Here is a 15,719-nt window from a genome sequence, read left to right on the forward strand (position 1 = left end):
TTGTTTTTTTGCCACACAGTGTTTTCGAAAAACGTAAGATTTCCCTTGTCAGATTCGAGATATGGAAATGAACCTGATTTTTTTTTTTTTTTACTAGAAAGTATTAAAAAGGTTTTATGATGTCTGTTTATTGTCTTCTAATCTTCACCTACAATAAGTTTATGTGATTCTCTCTCCAAACAATAAACCTTGAGCCGCCTTGAGTCGACACTTTATAGAAACACCAAGTTTTTCACACTCAGTGAATGGATTTACTGCCTATTTAAATTTGCAGAAAAGCTCAGAGTTACAAAAAGAGAGAGAGAGCGAGAGACAGAGAGTGTGTGTTTCAGTCAATAGCAATATTGATATCTTGATTTAAATCTGGACCACAGCATGATGCTGTCACCACCATGTTGGGTAGAAGTCAAAACTTTAACTATTTTTTTTGTTTGTTTGTTTTATTTATTTATTTATTTATTTATTTATTTATTGCTGTTGTTGTTGTTTGTTTGTTTGTTTGTTTGTTTGTTTTTCCCAAAATGTAGTTCCCTGCATTTAAGTTGACCGAAAAACCACCAGTTTTGCTACCTCTCCCGCTTCTCTCTGAAAGTGTCCGTGGGGTTCTCGCTGCTTTCTAAAAACACGGGGCCTCTTGTCTGGTGTCACTGCAGCGCCGTCTGGCGGCCGCCGGCTGGCATCGTGACAAAGTGATTCTAGTTTCCCGGAGGATGAGGCAAATGTTTTCCCCCCCGACTCGCAGGACCTGCAGTGTTTGCGCGGGAACTGAACGCGTGGGTTTACCCCCACCATTCCACGGAAACGGCCCACTCAATTGCACGTTCTCACAAGGAGTGTCATGTTTAACAGGCATCTGGACTGACAGCCATCCAGGCTGCCCTCGGCGCTCACCCTCCCTCTCCGTCACTCCTCTCCTCACTCCCCACCTCTGTGTTTCTGAAGCCCAGAGTTGACGGGAGGTAATCCCCTCCATGTGAGTGGGCGGTGCGGGTACCGGAGGGAGGCGTGTTTTTTTCTTCTATTATTCAAATGCTGCTGTACCTATAAAAAGAGGTCCTGCCTGCGTCAGATTGTTTTCTCCAATGGCTAAAGGTGACTGAATATTAGTTGCCTCGGTGTCGTCCTATCGGCAAGGGAAGAGATGATGGACGACTCCGGCGGTGTCCAAATGGCGAGGGCGCTGAAACACGCAGCCCTGTGCCTGATGCTGCTGCCCCGGTTCCTGCTGGCCGCCGTCATGCTGTGGTTCCTGGATTTCCTGTGCATCAGGAGAAAAGTGCTGCTGAAAATGGGCGAGCGCCAGGACAGCCCGGACGACCCGCCGGTGTGCGTCTCCGACTCCAACAAGATGTTCACCTGGGAGTCCCTCAGGGCCGTGTGGCACGGCCAGAAGCTGGACTTTCTCAAATCGGCGCACCTCGGGGAGGCTGCCCCCAACACCGAGGTGGTGCTGGTCCAGGAGCGGCGGCAGGTCCGGATTCTGGACTGCACGAAAGGGAAGAGACCGCTCGTCCTCAACTTTGGCAGCTGCTCCTGACCGCCGTTCATGACGCGCCTGGCGACGTTCCAGCGCGTCGTCAGGCAGTACGCGGACATCGCGGACTTCTTAGTTGTGTACATCGAGGAGGCGCACCCGTCGGACGGCTGGGTGAGCTCCGACGCGCCCTACCAGATCCCCAAGCACCGCTGCCTGGAGGACCGGCTGAGAGCCGCGCAGCTGATGTTCACCGAGGTGCCAGAGAGCAACGTGGTGGTGGACAACATGGACAACTCGTCCAACGCCGCTTACGGAGCCTACTTTGAGAGACTTTACATCGTGATGGATGAGCGGGTGGTGTACCAGGGTGGGAGGGGTCCGGAAGGCTACCGGATCTCGGAACTGAAGAACTGGCTGGAGCAATACAGAAAAGAGGTGATGGACCCCCAGAAGGAGGTGCTGTGTGTGTAGCCGAACCTGCCCTGCTGCTCTGCCCTCCGCTTTAGTGTCCAAACCCACAGTGCAAAATATCCAGATGCTGCTATCAAACGTTCACACATGGCACATTATATATGAATATTATATATATATATATATATATATATATATATATATATGTTGTTTCTATTGCATTAAGATGTTCAGGACTGACAGATAGGGGTTCAGTTTAAGTTGACGCCTTTAGATTGTAGGCTGTTAAACTGTGTTGTCATGACTTTAAATTGATTCCTCATAGCGATTTTTTTTTTCTCTTTTTTGTATGGAAAAAAGTATTTGAATCAATTGAAGCTGGGTTCAGTTGGTGACCACTATTTTTCTATTGTGTGTGTGTGTGTGTGTGTGTGCGTATGAGGGTGTGTGTGTGTGTGTGTGTGAAGGAGCGTGCATTCAGCTTAATATCTCACTTTGGCGTCTGTGTGAAGTTCGGTTTTTAAAAGGCGCATCCAGAAAACCGACACTGATGTTCCTGACACTGGAAGCAGAGCAATATTAGCTGGATGCTCGCTCCCTCTGTGGTTCACTGCCAAACGATGTGATGTTGAAAACGATGTAGCTGAAAAATATGTTGTTGTTTTTTTTTTAAATAAATAAATAAAATAAAATTCAGATCAGATGAAAGGTGGGGAGACACCTTAAAGTTATTTATTTATTTTTATTTATTTTTGTTTTTTTGTAAGTGTGTCGCATTAAATGAGCGTATTTGTTCTTTAACTAGACTATTGAAAACCTAGAAAGGTTTTAATCCGAACTAGGGTTATCAAATGTGAGGTCCGGGTGCCTTTTGTGGTCTTATGGGTGATTTTTGTGCGGCCCACACACACACGCGCACGCACACACACAATTGAAGTACAGCGGAATTTAGGTTTATTTCATTCATCATTAATTTCATTAATACCTGCCTTTTGGAGGGAAAAAGATATGTAGAAAGAGACAAATCTTCCTAAATGAAAAATGTTAGGTGTAATAAAAAGTGTTAATTTTTTAATAGATTTCCCCCCGACCTCTCTTCTAATATAATAGGGCCTCAATTATCGAGGCATTTTTTATTCAGATACAGACTCAGGTGCATTTATTCAATAAATCGTACCAACTATGGTTAGAAAGAGTGACATATTTCGTTCCTGTTGCTGTGAATGGGCTCAATATTTTTTTTTCTGAAGCAAAAAAATAAACAAAAAATAGAAACCTCTGATGCTTACATAACATCTTTATTATCATTTCAGAAAAATTAAGCAACTGTATGCATTTAATTTAAGCATAAGCAGTGGGGGGGAAATGAAAACACAATCCAATTATAAAGTTCTAAATATAGTAACTCACATTTTTGTGATATTTTATAGCCTTGGTGACAAAAACTTTGAACATGTTTAGGGTCGTGTTGACGCTGCGGGGTCGGAAAGGAAGACGATTATTTATATGGGGTACGAAGACAGCATGTTTGACCAGAAAGCAAAGTCTACACAACAAACTGAGCTCACTGATCTCAGGGTGAGGCGTGGTGACAGGCAAAACAAAGGAGAACGGCATTTTCCACGGACTTTCCTGAAAACAAAGCATTCCCACAGCATCAGGCCATCAGCACCGTGTCTCCCTGTGGGAACTGTGCGTTCAAGCTCGATGTCCAGCCTAAATTTTATCCCACACTCATTGTTTCGCCCCTGACCGGAGCATCTTTCCTGACGCAATTGTTGCGTCCAAGACAGTCGACAGATTCTTCCACCTGAGAAGGTGAAGCTCTGCGGTTAATGTCACTCGTATCAGTTTCACTACGTTTAAACTTGCCTGTTTTTAACTGAACAACCCGTTTCGCATGCGAGGAAAGAGATGATTGTGTAAACTAATTGTCAGAAACATAAAATGAGGATTAGGTTTTATTCGGACATGAAAAGAAATGATCTACACGTGATCATCGTTTCTCCGAGAGCCGTCATGAATAAATCTTGCTGTGCTTGAAACTGAAATATAATTTGCAGAAAAGCTCAAACTCACGGGGGAGTCATGTTCCACAGCTTTGTAGTGTTTAATCAAACTTGTATATTCATATTAACTTTGCAAAGCTTTTATTCTCTAGGAATAACAAAACAAACAAACAAAAAAAGAAGCAAAAAGCAAATGCTGTTTAGGTGATGTCTTGCAGCCTCTTTAATCAGTCCATCTTCTTCGCTTTTCTTTTCATCCCCCTGCAAGTGTGTTTTCGGCTGCGTACAAACACACTCTGACAAATGCAATTTGGATTAGAGAGCAATGTGAATGCTGTTGATCCCATGTGGCCCGACTTGCTACTGTGTGGTTATAATTTGCCCAGTTTTTCGCTTGTGTGTCGGCCCCGGAGGATCAACGTGGCATGCGGCGAACAGGGCCAAGCTGAGAGCGTGGGGAGCCGACGCGCTCCCTCCGATGGTCTGTTTTCTGACGAGAAAGGCTGCGTATCTGTTTGAATTTCACATTTTTGGCCAAGCTGCAGCTCTTCTGGAGCAATAAAGTGATTAAAGAAGGTCAGTCAATCAGCAATGCCTGACAAATCAGAGGAAGCGAACAGGCCGCCGGTATCTGCCATCGAGCTGCTAATAGGTCGCCTAAGGAGGTCAAGGGATTATGGATTACAAACAGTTTCAGCATTGCTTTCTTGTTTAGCAACAGTAAATATATCATCATAGTTACTGTCTTTAATAAAGTAAACAACAATAAGAAAAATGGCACATGATTCTGGAGAACTTTGTGTCCCTAAAGAGATTAGGTTTGCTTTATCTGGTCAAGTGGCCAGTGGAAAAACACTGCTGTTCTGTTCTACTGGGTAGCAAACATCGGAGGATTAATAAGTATCATTATTACTGAAACAGAAGGACATATACAATAGCATATAATACAGGGGTAAAAATGTGCCCTTTATTGTGTAGTTTATTTTCGACTCAACATAAATAGTACATATTTGCGAAGTGAAGGAAAAGATACACAGAATTTACACGTTTTCATCCCATCATCCCAGGTTGGTGTTGTAAATAACCATTAGTACTGAATTATCTCACCTGGTTAAATAAATACAATTTAAATTCTCCACTTCAGCAAGTCCTGGTTAACCAACAGGGTAAATAAATACAATTTAAATTCTCCACTTCAGCAAGTCCTGGTTAACCAACAGGGTAAATAAATACAATTTAAATTCTCCACTTCAGCAAGTAGTGGTAAGTTAATAAGGTCTAACTATAAATGTGTGGCAAAGGAAACCCAGAGGCGCTTTTCCACTGGCAAGTCGCGCTCTAACCGGTTAATGTGCGGTTCGGTTTTTACCCCAGGTGATATTATTGGAGCTTTGCTTTCCAATTAAATGCTCTGTTCTTCACGTGCGCTCACGTGGGCGGGACGTGAGCGCGCAGCTGCTGTCAGTGTTGCGTGACGCAGAACCTCGAGGTTCTGGTTCTGACGGACTCAAACCCAGATACATTTTGTCTTATAGAAATTCATTGCTGACCCAAAGATAACGATAAAGATCAGCTGATTATTTCGCTATACACATAATTACAATGTGGCATTTTATTTATTTATTTATTCATTCATTCATTTATTTATTTAAAATCAAACAGAAAAATAAAAATTTACATATCCTAATATGTAGTTCTGGTGTTTCACACTGTCGGGGCGAAACTGCAGCTCCGTCAGAAAGCTGACCACGGCGGAACCGTTTCTCTTCTTTATTGCAACCAGCTGCTAACAGCGACGCTAAATCACGGTCGTACTGCTGCAAAGGTGACGCATTTGTTCCTGGCGCCGCTAGTGATGCTGTTTGCAGTTTTCAGTGAGGTAAAGTGTGAGCCAATCAACGAATGCAGTCAGCTGCCAATAAAATCGCTGCGATGCCTTACCGTCCTCGATGATGCTAGTATTACCCCGGAAGTAGGTACGAAAATCTGAGAACCGCCGGACTAGAGCTGCTCCGAATCTACTAATGGAAAATGAATCTGGCCGGTTTGGTTATAGGAGGTCTAGTGGAAAAGTACCTTAAGAGGTTGCAGAAGACCTGAGAACTTCACCAGCCAGCAGGACAGCTATCCTAAACACCCAGGCAGAGCAACAATGGAATGGTTCAAATAAACATATAGTCACAATTTACAATGGCTTAGTCAAAGTATTGGGATGAAGCAAAATAAGAGTTGTATCAAGACTTAAACATTTTGCCAGACGATCTGAATATCTGGGAGATTATCGTCAATCCGACAATCTAATAATCGTCAGTCTATTGCCAGATCGTCAGATTGACTTGTCAGACCATGAAGAGATTTTATTTATATTATGTATATTTTTATTTGACAAAAATAAATACATTTCCTTTTCAGTTGATACTATGAAAGATAGTTTTACCAACTACTTTCATTCACTGTAGAGCAAAATATGTTCCAGATCTATATTGACTGAAGCCATGGGCATGTTCAAGTTAGGGGAAGTTAGAATTTTACATAGGAGCACCAAACGTGTTCTATGTAATATTTTGCTATATTTCAATATTGCAAAGTTGCAAAGTTATGGTCAAAACAATCCTGGAGAACAATGGTGACTTGCCGTCACCCAGCAAATAGTCATTGTACCCCTCCACAAGAACGGTAAATCACAACAGGACATTGCTGAAGAAGACACTGGCTTTTAGCAGGCATATTAATGGAAAATTGAGTGGAAGAAAAAAGTGTAATAGCAAACAACGTATAGGTAACAGGCTTTAAGGAGATCGTGACGCAAATCCAATTTAACAGTGGTTAAACGGGCCTTGTGGGGCTGAAGCTGGTCAAAGATCTGCTGGGAATCTGTCCGCTTGCGACCAGATGTTAGCGCCATCATCGTCATCGGGGAATGAAGAGTCTTTAAAAGATGTGAGCGCTGCAGAAGCTTGACAGGATCTATCACTCTAAACCAGGTTATGTAAGCGCCGTTTCCCCCGACTGCGCTTCAGCCAGAAACGTGTGAGTCACTAAATGTGACTGATGTGTGTCTGCGGCACCCGGCATGTCAGAAATATCATTCTGCCTTAGACAATGCAAACAGACAACTTACTTTTTTATTATCTCTTAAATCCCATTTTTGTGGAGAAACTCAGAATTCAACCCAGAGGAAAAACATCTATCTATCTATCTATCTATCTATCTATCTATCTATCTATCTATCTATCTATCTATCTATCTATCTATCTATCTATCTATCTATCTNTATCTATCTATCTATCTATCTATCTATCTATCTATCTATCTATCTATCTATCTATCTATCTATCTATCTATCTATCTATCTATCTATCTCAATGTATTTTATTTTCATTCCAAGATAAATGGTTGTGAATAAAGAACAATCCAGTGTTTTTCTGATAACTTTTTAACAGATTTGTACACAAAAATATTATTAACTGGATTAATAGGTATAAGGACTAGTGACCCTTTGTAGTAAGCTCCCCTCACTATCCTCTGGAGGACTTCTTTTTTATTTATTTTTTTTTACAAAAAAAAAAAGAGAGACCACAGAGTAAACTGTGGTTAATCACAATTAATTTATGATTTAAATTATTCACAAAATCAATTGTGATTAATCAGGACTTTTAGTTTCACTTCACCCGTCATTCCCAGGCTTTACTTTCCTACTTTCTTACTTACTTGAGACCTGACCACTTGTCCAGCATAACATGCATGCTGCAGTCGCAACTTGCGGGTTTGCAAAGCTTACCGTTCCACGGCAAAGTTGGTAATTTATTTCCAACTCTAAATTTACTCAGTTTAATTCAAGTCATGCTTAGCCAATCATAATCTTAGAAACGCTGAAAATTTGTGATTTTATGATCTGTTATAAATCAGTCCAAAACAAGTAAAATAAAAATAAAAATTTAAATCCCAAATGTGCTGTGCTAACAGAGTGAATAAGACGTCTTTTGTGGATGGTGTCTCTGTATTTATGTTGCCTGCTGGAAACCAATTACCCTTTGGGATGTCAATAAAAACTGAACCGAAATTAACTGAAAAGAGTTTTAATACAAAAATTAGCGTCTTTTACAGACAGCACAATACAAATCTAAAAGATAGGATCAGTAATTTCACAGCAGGATTATAATGTAGATTTTTAGACACTAGATATTGTGACATGTTTGTTTCACTGGAGCTAATGATCACAGAATTATTTTTTAGGACATTTTGTTGTAAAATTCGTCTGAGAAGTGTAAAACTGTTGTTTCAGGCTTATCGAACAGACAGACTTTTTTTCCCCTTTTTCGTCTTTTCTCAGTAATCCTCCAAATGTAACAAACTATACTTTTATTTGATATGTTTTATTTCTTTCCTTTATTCTTCTAACCCTTTGGTTCCATATCTTTCTGTAAAACATTATGGTCTGCATTGTTGTTGTTTCAAGGTGTTTTGTAAAAAAAGAAGTGACACGGTACGATACAGTACGGTAAGATATGATACAATATGGTACGATACAGTACGGTAAGATATGATACGATATGATACGATACGGGGCATCAAAACTACATGTATGGCAAAGAGTTCACTAAAAATGAAAAATAAAATATATCACAGCTCACTTGAAAGATATTCTTTGCATCACACTCGAGTTTCTTTCTAATTTAACAGCACTTTCCTAAATTCAAAGTGTCTCCAATGATTCTGGAGGCTTTTCCCCCAACCCCCAAAGTCTTGAAGAAATAAAGAATTTCCTCTCTCCTAATATGGGATTCGCAACAGTTACACTTTCTGCCAAAAGCTGGAGGTACTAGATCGTTCTCAGAAATTGTGAAGATGCTCAAGTTTCCTTAAAACAAAATAAATTAAATTAATTTTGACCTGCAAGAAACGGAAGCACAAAACTTACATTTTCCTAATCAATAACCAAGCCAAATTACAATGAAAAATGATTTACAAAAGCATCCAGACTGATGTGTTTTGGTGCGTTTGCAGTGGAGGTAACGACTGTCCTGTTTTCTGGTCATTTACGTGACACCTGTTGCTGTTTAGGTTGAGATAATTGTCAGGTCCTTGTCAATGTACTTTTCCACTTGTCATATAAATTTCCATTTAACGCCTTTCATAAGGATTCAGACCCCTTCAAACATTTCCACATTTTGTCGCAACATAATCATAAATGTCACCGTATTACATGAGGTTTTTATGTGAGAGACCAACATGTAAGTGCAAAGTTGCAGGATAAAAGTTACAAGATATTCCATGGGTGTGCTAAAGGAAAGCAACCCCACAGCATAATGCTGTCGCCACCATGCTTCCCTATTTCATCGGACAACTACGATGAACCATCAACAATCAAAACCTTTTTTTTCCAAAGCTAGGTCAAGAGAACCAAATGCTGGTTTCGTTTGTTTGTTTGTTTGTTTGTTTGTTTTTTCCATGTCTGCAGCTGCACCTTGAAAGACCTCTATCTCAGATCTTCACCAGCCGTTCCGCTAACCTGATGGATTAGTGACACTTCATGAACTCCTATAGATAGCTGCTGTGACATCAGCGCTCTGTGACCCACTTGCAGGACGCGCTCCGGGAGGATAGTTTTTGTAATGAAAACTCCCCAAACTGCATGTCTCTGACAAATATGGCTTTTATTTATTAGCTTTTTTTGTGTGTCTATTTCAGAAATGTATTTCTTCATTCCCAGACTAACAGGCACCAAACAGAATTTGCAAGAATGTCCTAATTTAGAGATTTAATGTTTTATAAAGCGACCGCTGGACCCAGCGAGGGCAAGCAGGTATAGAGAACGGATGGACGTTTTATAAAACCTCATTTGATTTAAACCAGTCAATGGATCCCCTGTTCCGATCTGCACACAGATGTTTAATTTCGGTGAGCTTGCTTTCTTGTTCAAGTTATCGGTCGCTGAATAGCACATGAAACTGTCTTATCACAAATAAACTCTATTTCAGAGATGAGCCCTGAAATGGTCGATTATGACAGGATGCCGAAGCTCTGATAACTTATATTTATCCAGACTTATATTGAAACCCTCGCTTGCAGGGTGTGCCAAAGAGCTGGATTCAGCCGTCGTTCGAATAAAATATGAATCGAATCATAACAACTGAACGAAACTGTGAACTCCAGCCTCTGTAATCGTCAGCCACTGACAGCAACGGGGCATTTAAATATATCCACAGCTTTTGCACAATCGCCATTAAGCCTTATTAGAAGCAAAATGGCTCATCATAAGACGCTGATTAAGAATGAGATGATATTATCCAGTCACTGACGTGACCCCCACCTCTTCACTCAGGGTTATTGAGACAAAAGAAGGAGCCGATTGTCCGTGAAAAACAGATCGCCTTAGAGCAACCCTCGGAGCTCCGCCTCCAGCAAAAAAAAAAAACTGTGTAGAGCTGAGAAAAATATTCCTATGTCATAATCATGATACTATTTAAGACAAGGTACCGCTTGGCAGGACATAAGATGCCTTGTTAAAATTGTATCTCTTCATCTGGCCAATCCCATGACTTTCCATTTCACTCCAAGCACTTCAAGTCATATGATTTGGAAAACAAGGTTTGTAACCATGGGACAGTGTAGCCATCAGGAAAGATATTCCACAAACCTCCTTGTAATTTGGATCTGACCTTTACTTCTGGGTAAATAAGCTTTGATGTCGTGATAAACCAAGAGCAGATAGGTTGGGGTTTATGTTGTGTTTTTTTTTTTTGTTGTTTTTTTTTCAATCAGGCAGAAACGTGGACTATTCCTAAAGCACACCTGCTAGATTAGTCAGGTGGAGTTTTCAATGAAGACGCAGAATCCGAGGCATCTGCAGCAGGGATTTTAGTGATTTTAAAAAAAAAGAAAAAGGGACGTGTCATACTGCTGCTGACAGGCACAGGCCAAGAGAAGCACAGGTCAGCTTTGTAAACAGCACAAAGGTACATTTGCAGAAAAATGATGAGGGTAATACAATTGAGTTCATACAGAGCACATTAGAAAAAGTATCCACACCCCAGGAAAGCTGGTTCATGAGAAAAAATGGGGAGAAAATGGTCATCAAAATGACAAATTACGATGTCAAATTGTTTAAAACACTTGAAATTGAAGTTCGGATGCTCCCTAAGCCAAATCCGACTGAGCTCAAGGAACTTTGTAAAGAAGAATCGTGGGACAGCGTCAGTTTTTCAACGTGCAAAAGCTCACAGACACACATGGCAAAAAGGCTTGGAGCTGGAATTGCAGTAAAAGGTGGCTCTACAAAGTGCTGACTCGGTGTCTCAGCCTTTTGAAGTCTCCAACAGTTTTTCTCTTCTTTTTCTCTTCTTTTTCTTTTTGTTTCCACAGGATTGTTCTGGATGAATGCCCCACTCAGCTTGTCTGGACAGTCGTTAAGAACTTTCTAGTTACAAATTGGAAAACACTCAGATTTAAAATTTCGTCTGGTGCTAACTACTCACAAGCCAGCAGCGATATATTTCTTTTTTTTTTTTTTTTGTAATGCGCAAACATGAAAACAAGAAAAAAAAACAAAAAAGTTAACAGCCAAACATTAACCAGCTCTATGCTGGTGCTGCTGGTATGTGGTCCAAACCGAATGCCTCTTGGACTTCTGCCTGCTTCTCTGCCGCTTTGGAACAAAAACTTTCCCTCAGCATTATGCCGCCACCGCAGAAGACAAACTGTTGCCTTCAGGGCGATATCCTTTGGTGGCTTTCTGCCACACTTAGAGCAGCAAAAACATTTTGCACCATTGCCAAATAGTTGACTTTTGGACTCATCTGTTCAGATCACACGTGAATTTCTGGCCTCTTCAGAGTGATGATGTCGTTTTATTTTATGTTTCGATGGTAAACCATACGTGGATTTGATTTTTATGCAGAATGAAAGCCAGGTCAGCTTGTTGAACCAATAGATTATTAATATCTATATGTGACTAATATAGATGGTCACTTTGAAATGGAAAAATTGGTCAAAAAGGTCAATCCCTGATCTATGTTACATAAACAGAAAATCCCAGCAAAATACGGCGCAGTGTTTGGTTGCACTTTGACAAAAAGGCTCAAGACAAACACATGAAATCCATGAAATTAATGTTAATTTTTTTTTTATTGCTATAGATCACATTTTCATTCAGGTTCATTTCTACTGAGAACTCTTTAAAAAGAAAGCATTTGTGTAAAATGATACAATAGAAAGTAGAAGAGATAATGCTATGTTTTATGTTTTTTGTTTAAGGTAATCCAGATCACTTCAGGTTTGTATTTGGCTAAAATTATAAATACCTATTGTCTCAATGCTTTTAAAAAAAAAAAAAAAAAAAGGAGCTATGCTGATTTCATGAGAGGCAAAGAAAAAAAAAACGACAATGTGACATTCTACAAAACTTATGAAAGCAGAACAAGACTCAAGTGTAAACACAGAACACTTTCAGATTGAGAAGTTGCAGGTGAGGACGATTTGCTGATCAGATCTCAGTTTGCATTGAGGTTTAAATGGAGCCGACCGGCAAAAAGTCACTGAAACCTTCCTGATGAAACAGTAGCGCAAAAGATAAATGAGCATCCTCTATGTTGTGAGGGCAGGAACCCAAAAGTAAGAATTAAAATTGGAGAGCCAGAGGAAGTCCAAACAAATCCTACTTTTGTTGTAACTTTACTAGTGACCTCAATTTTTCTGTTTTCTGTCATTTACAGTTGGAAAAAAAAGCTCAACAAAATCAGATAACATATTTTATTGGTTTTTTTTTTATAATACTCACTATTTTAGGAGTCTGGTGTGCACACACTGCACCTTTTATGCTGAAACAAACTTTCAAAGTTTCCTTTTCTCTTAATGTTATGTGTGGGTGCTGCAGCTCCCTCTGTTGATTAGTGAAGGTCAGAGCAACTTCTTTAAAATTAAACAGCACACACAAAAGAAAATATTTGCACGTCTGTAGACACATACAATAATTTTACAAGTTACAATGTCAAAAGAAACCAAATCTTTACTTCTCCACCTTTTCGTGAAGGTTAGCACTGCAGCATGAACAATGCAGCACAGCTAACTGGTATCGGATGTTAGAAAGGTAATGATTCAAAAACACTGACTGATCATTGCTTCCAAAATTATAGGAATATTAATCGTGTAGGAACAATTTAAATAAATATAGCATATGTCATGTTATTTGGATGTAGATGTTGCCTTTATAATGGCCATAATGGAAAATCTAGCAGCAGAAAAACATCATCAGTAGGCTGTTAAAACAATTTTTAATAGCAGCACTTTTATTTTGGTGGCCAGAACTAAGAACAGCATTGCTGAAACCGATTATACTTGATCTGAAAGCTAGCATTAGCATCGCAGCACAGCTATCTGCTACGGGAATTTGGAAAAGTTCAAAACTGCATTGAGAGATTGCTTATGGCCCGTTTACTGATTTTAGTCGTACAGCAACAATTCAATCAAACTTTGTGGCGCTGTTACCTTAGAAGAGATATTTTTGTCTTTTATCCCAGCTGAAAAAATGATGCTTTGGTGTTGGCAGTTAAAGCCTTCATGATGAAGGTTACTCTGGCATTGAGTCACCCTGTGTTTATAGACTGTCAAAGTCGAGATACGCTTATCTCACCTAAAAGTTGTCTTTCTTTATGTATGCACTAAAACACTTATTTTTATTTGTGAGGGACAGAGATCTCAAACCAGAACAAAATTTGGATTTTTGCAGAGGGTCTATACACCGCAGGGAGGAAAAGATCCTTGAGCAAAAGAGTAGAAAGCAATTAGTGCAAGAAGAATAGGCAGGATGGCGTAGGAGGCCAATGATGCAAACACTAATTTTTCGGGACGGAAACTCGATGAATCATGCAGTTAAGTTTCTTTCTTATATCAGTCTGGCAGCCAGTCGCTCTCTGCACATCACCTCAGCGTGGCATCTGTATCCTGGTTGTCATGGGGACGCGGTTGCTATGAGATCAATTTATCTGGAGATCTGTTGGTTGCAGATGTCACTTGGTGCTGATCTCCATAATATAACCCAGGTCAAATTTCAAACCGTAAAGTCTTTTCATGTTCTCACGCCAAGTGACACGGAAGATCTTTTCTGATGCCAGTCGGGGTTGCGGGGACAAAGTAGACGCTCAACTTCTGCGAGTTTCTCTCTTTTCTGATTTCTCAATTAAAAACTGCGAGCTGGCTGCACACCAGCAAACGCTCCGTGTGCAAGATAAATACCAGAAGACGTTAACCTCGCCTCAGCCAAACTCATTTCTTACTGTGCCGCACGTCAGAGTGCAGACCTCCTCCCCGCCCCGACGAGGAAACGTGTCTGCAGCTCACACGTGTGGCTCTGATCAGAAGGAGCATCATCCACCTGCTTTTCTTCTCTTGTTGAAATCCCCGAGTAGCATGTGAGAAGTGTCTTGCGGTTCAGAGGCTTTCTGAATGCATCGCAAGAGTTTGAAGGAGAGGGAAAGTGATTCAGCAGAATGCCCTGAACGCAGTCACAGCAGTAGCAGAGGCTTTAAAAGCTGGCATCCCCCCCGCCCCCCGCGATGCCACACTATGAGATGAGTCTTTAAGTTCTCTGGATGGTGCTACCAACTTCAGCTATGAGTCTGTTAACATCTCTCTATAACAGAAAGAGCGACTGTTCTGGTTTTTTTCCATCATGGTTGATAAAACACGCTTCTGAAATGTCCTAAATGTTTCCAAAGCAAGACGTGCCGAATGCTTTTTTTTTTTTTTTTTTTCCAACTGATTGTTGTTCTTTGACTGCTTACTCAAGAGATCGTCTTCTGTGGCTAAAAGTTCAACAAATAGCATTGTTCTGGAGATGCTTGAGAAATACAAACATTTTAGTTTGTTAAGAAAATGGTGGTATATTAAAAAATATAGACAATCTGCTAAAATTAATTAAATATTGTGTTAAATGACAGGTGTTTTTAGTTGTGCTGTTTCTTTAGTTGCGTCTCTTCTCCAATGCAAAGTGGAGCAGTGATGTTTTCTAAAATATTTTGTAAAATTCCACTTGGTATGTTCGATCAGTGAAGTCGGTGGACTCCTCAAACACTGCGCCTTGGGAAAAGGTATCCATACACCTTGTGCCCATCCCAACCTGTAGGGGGCACACTTTCCGTATGAAGGAGGTGCTCAAAAATCTACATTTTAAAATTACTGTGTAGCAGAAAACAGACATACCGTCCTCACAGTGAAGCATGGTGGTGGCAGAATCATTCTATGGACTTGCTTTTTTTGTTGTTGTTTTTCCCCAACAGGTGCAAGGAAAGTGGTCAGAGTCAAACATCCTCCTGTAAGAACAACATTGACACTTTTCAGACTCTCTTGTAAAAAAAAAAAAAAAAAGTACCGTTTACCTTTCACCTTCCAGTCTTGAGCTACTTTGTATAGATTTTTTTTTAACATCGTCATGAAACACACTAGGGGTTTGACATTTTAAAGTTTTAGATACGTTTGTGTGCGTGTGGACGAAAACAAGCAAGCTATTCTAATACCGAAAAGCTTACGTAACAGTCCTTGTGTCGCCGAATCGATTTTCCTTGGACGCCTTTCGTACGTTTGGTCCTGAACTCAAACGTGTCGGCAGCAGCGTAACCAACCAACCAACCAACCTTCAGGTGAGCAGGCGCCGCACGCGGAGCTTTGTGTTCAAGGCGAATGTCCGTAAAGCAAAGCCGAACTGTGGATCCGTTTCACAACTGTGAAATAATGCTTAGTGTCGAGTCCTTGTACTTGTGCTCGTGAAATTAAAATGCCTGGCTGTTAGTGCGACGTGGTGCTCGGGAGAGTAAAACAGACTTTTC

At 40.5% G+C, this 15,719-nt stretch overlaps 1 protein-coding gene across 1 annotated transcript; it reads left to right on the forward strand.

Annotated features, from left to right (window-relative positions):
• Positions 1–516: 516 nt before the first annotated feature.
• Positions 517–2,063, forward strand: LOC103155528 (thyroxine 5-deiodinase-like). The gene has a single exon (XM_016663635.1). The coding sequence runs from the start codon at positions 1,142–1,144 to the stop codon at positions 1,946–1,948; it is 807 nt and encodes a 268-aa protein (XP_016519121.1). The 5' UTR covers positions 517–1,141; the 3' UTR covers positions 1,949–2,063.
• The last annotated feature ends 13,656 nt before the right edge of the window (positions 2,064–15,719 follow it).

The sequence above is a fragment of the Poecilia formosa genome, unplaced genomic scaffold (assembly GCF_000485575.1).
Source record: "Poecilia formosa unplaced genomic scaffold, Poecilia_formosa-5.1.2 Scaffold434, whole genome shotgun sequence".
NCBI lineage: Eukaryota > Metazoa > Chordata > Actinopteri > Cyprinodontiformes > Poeciliidae > Poecilia > Poecilia formosa.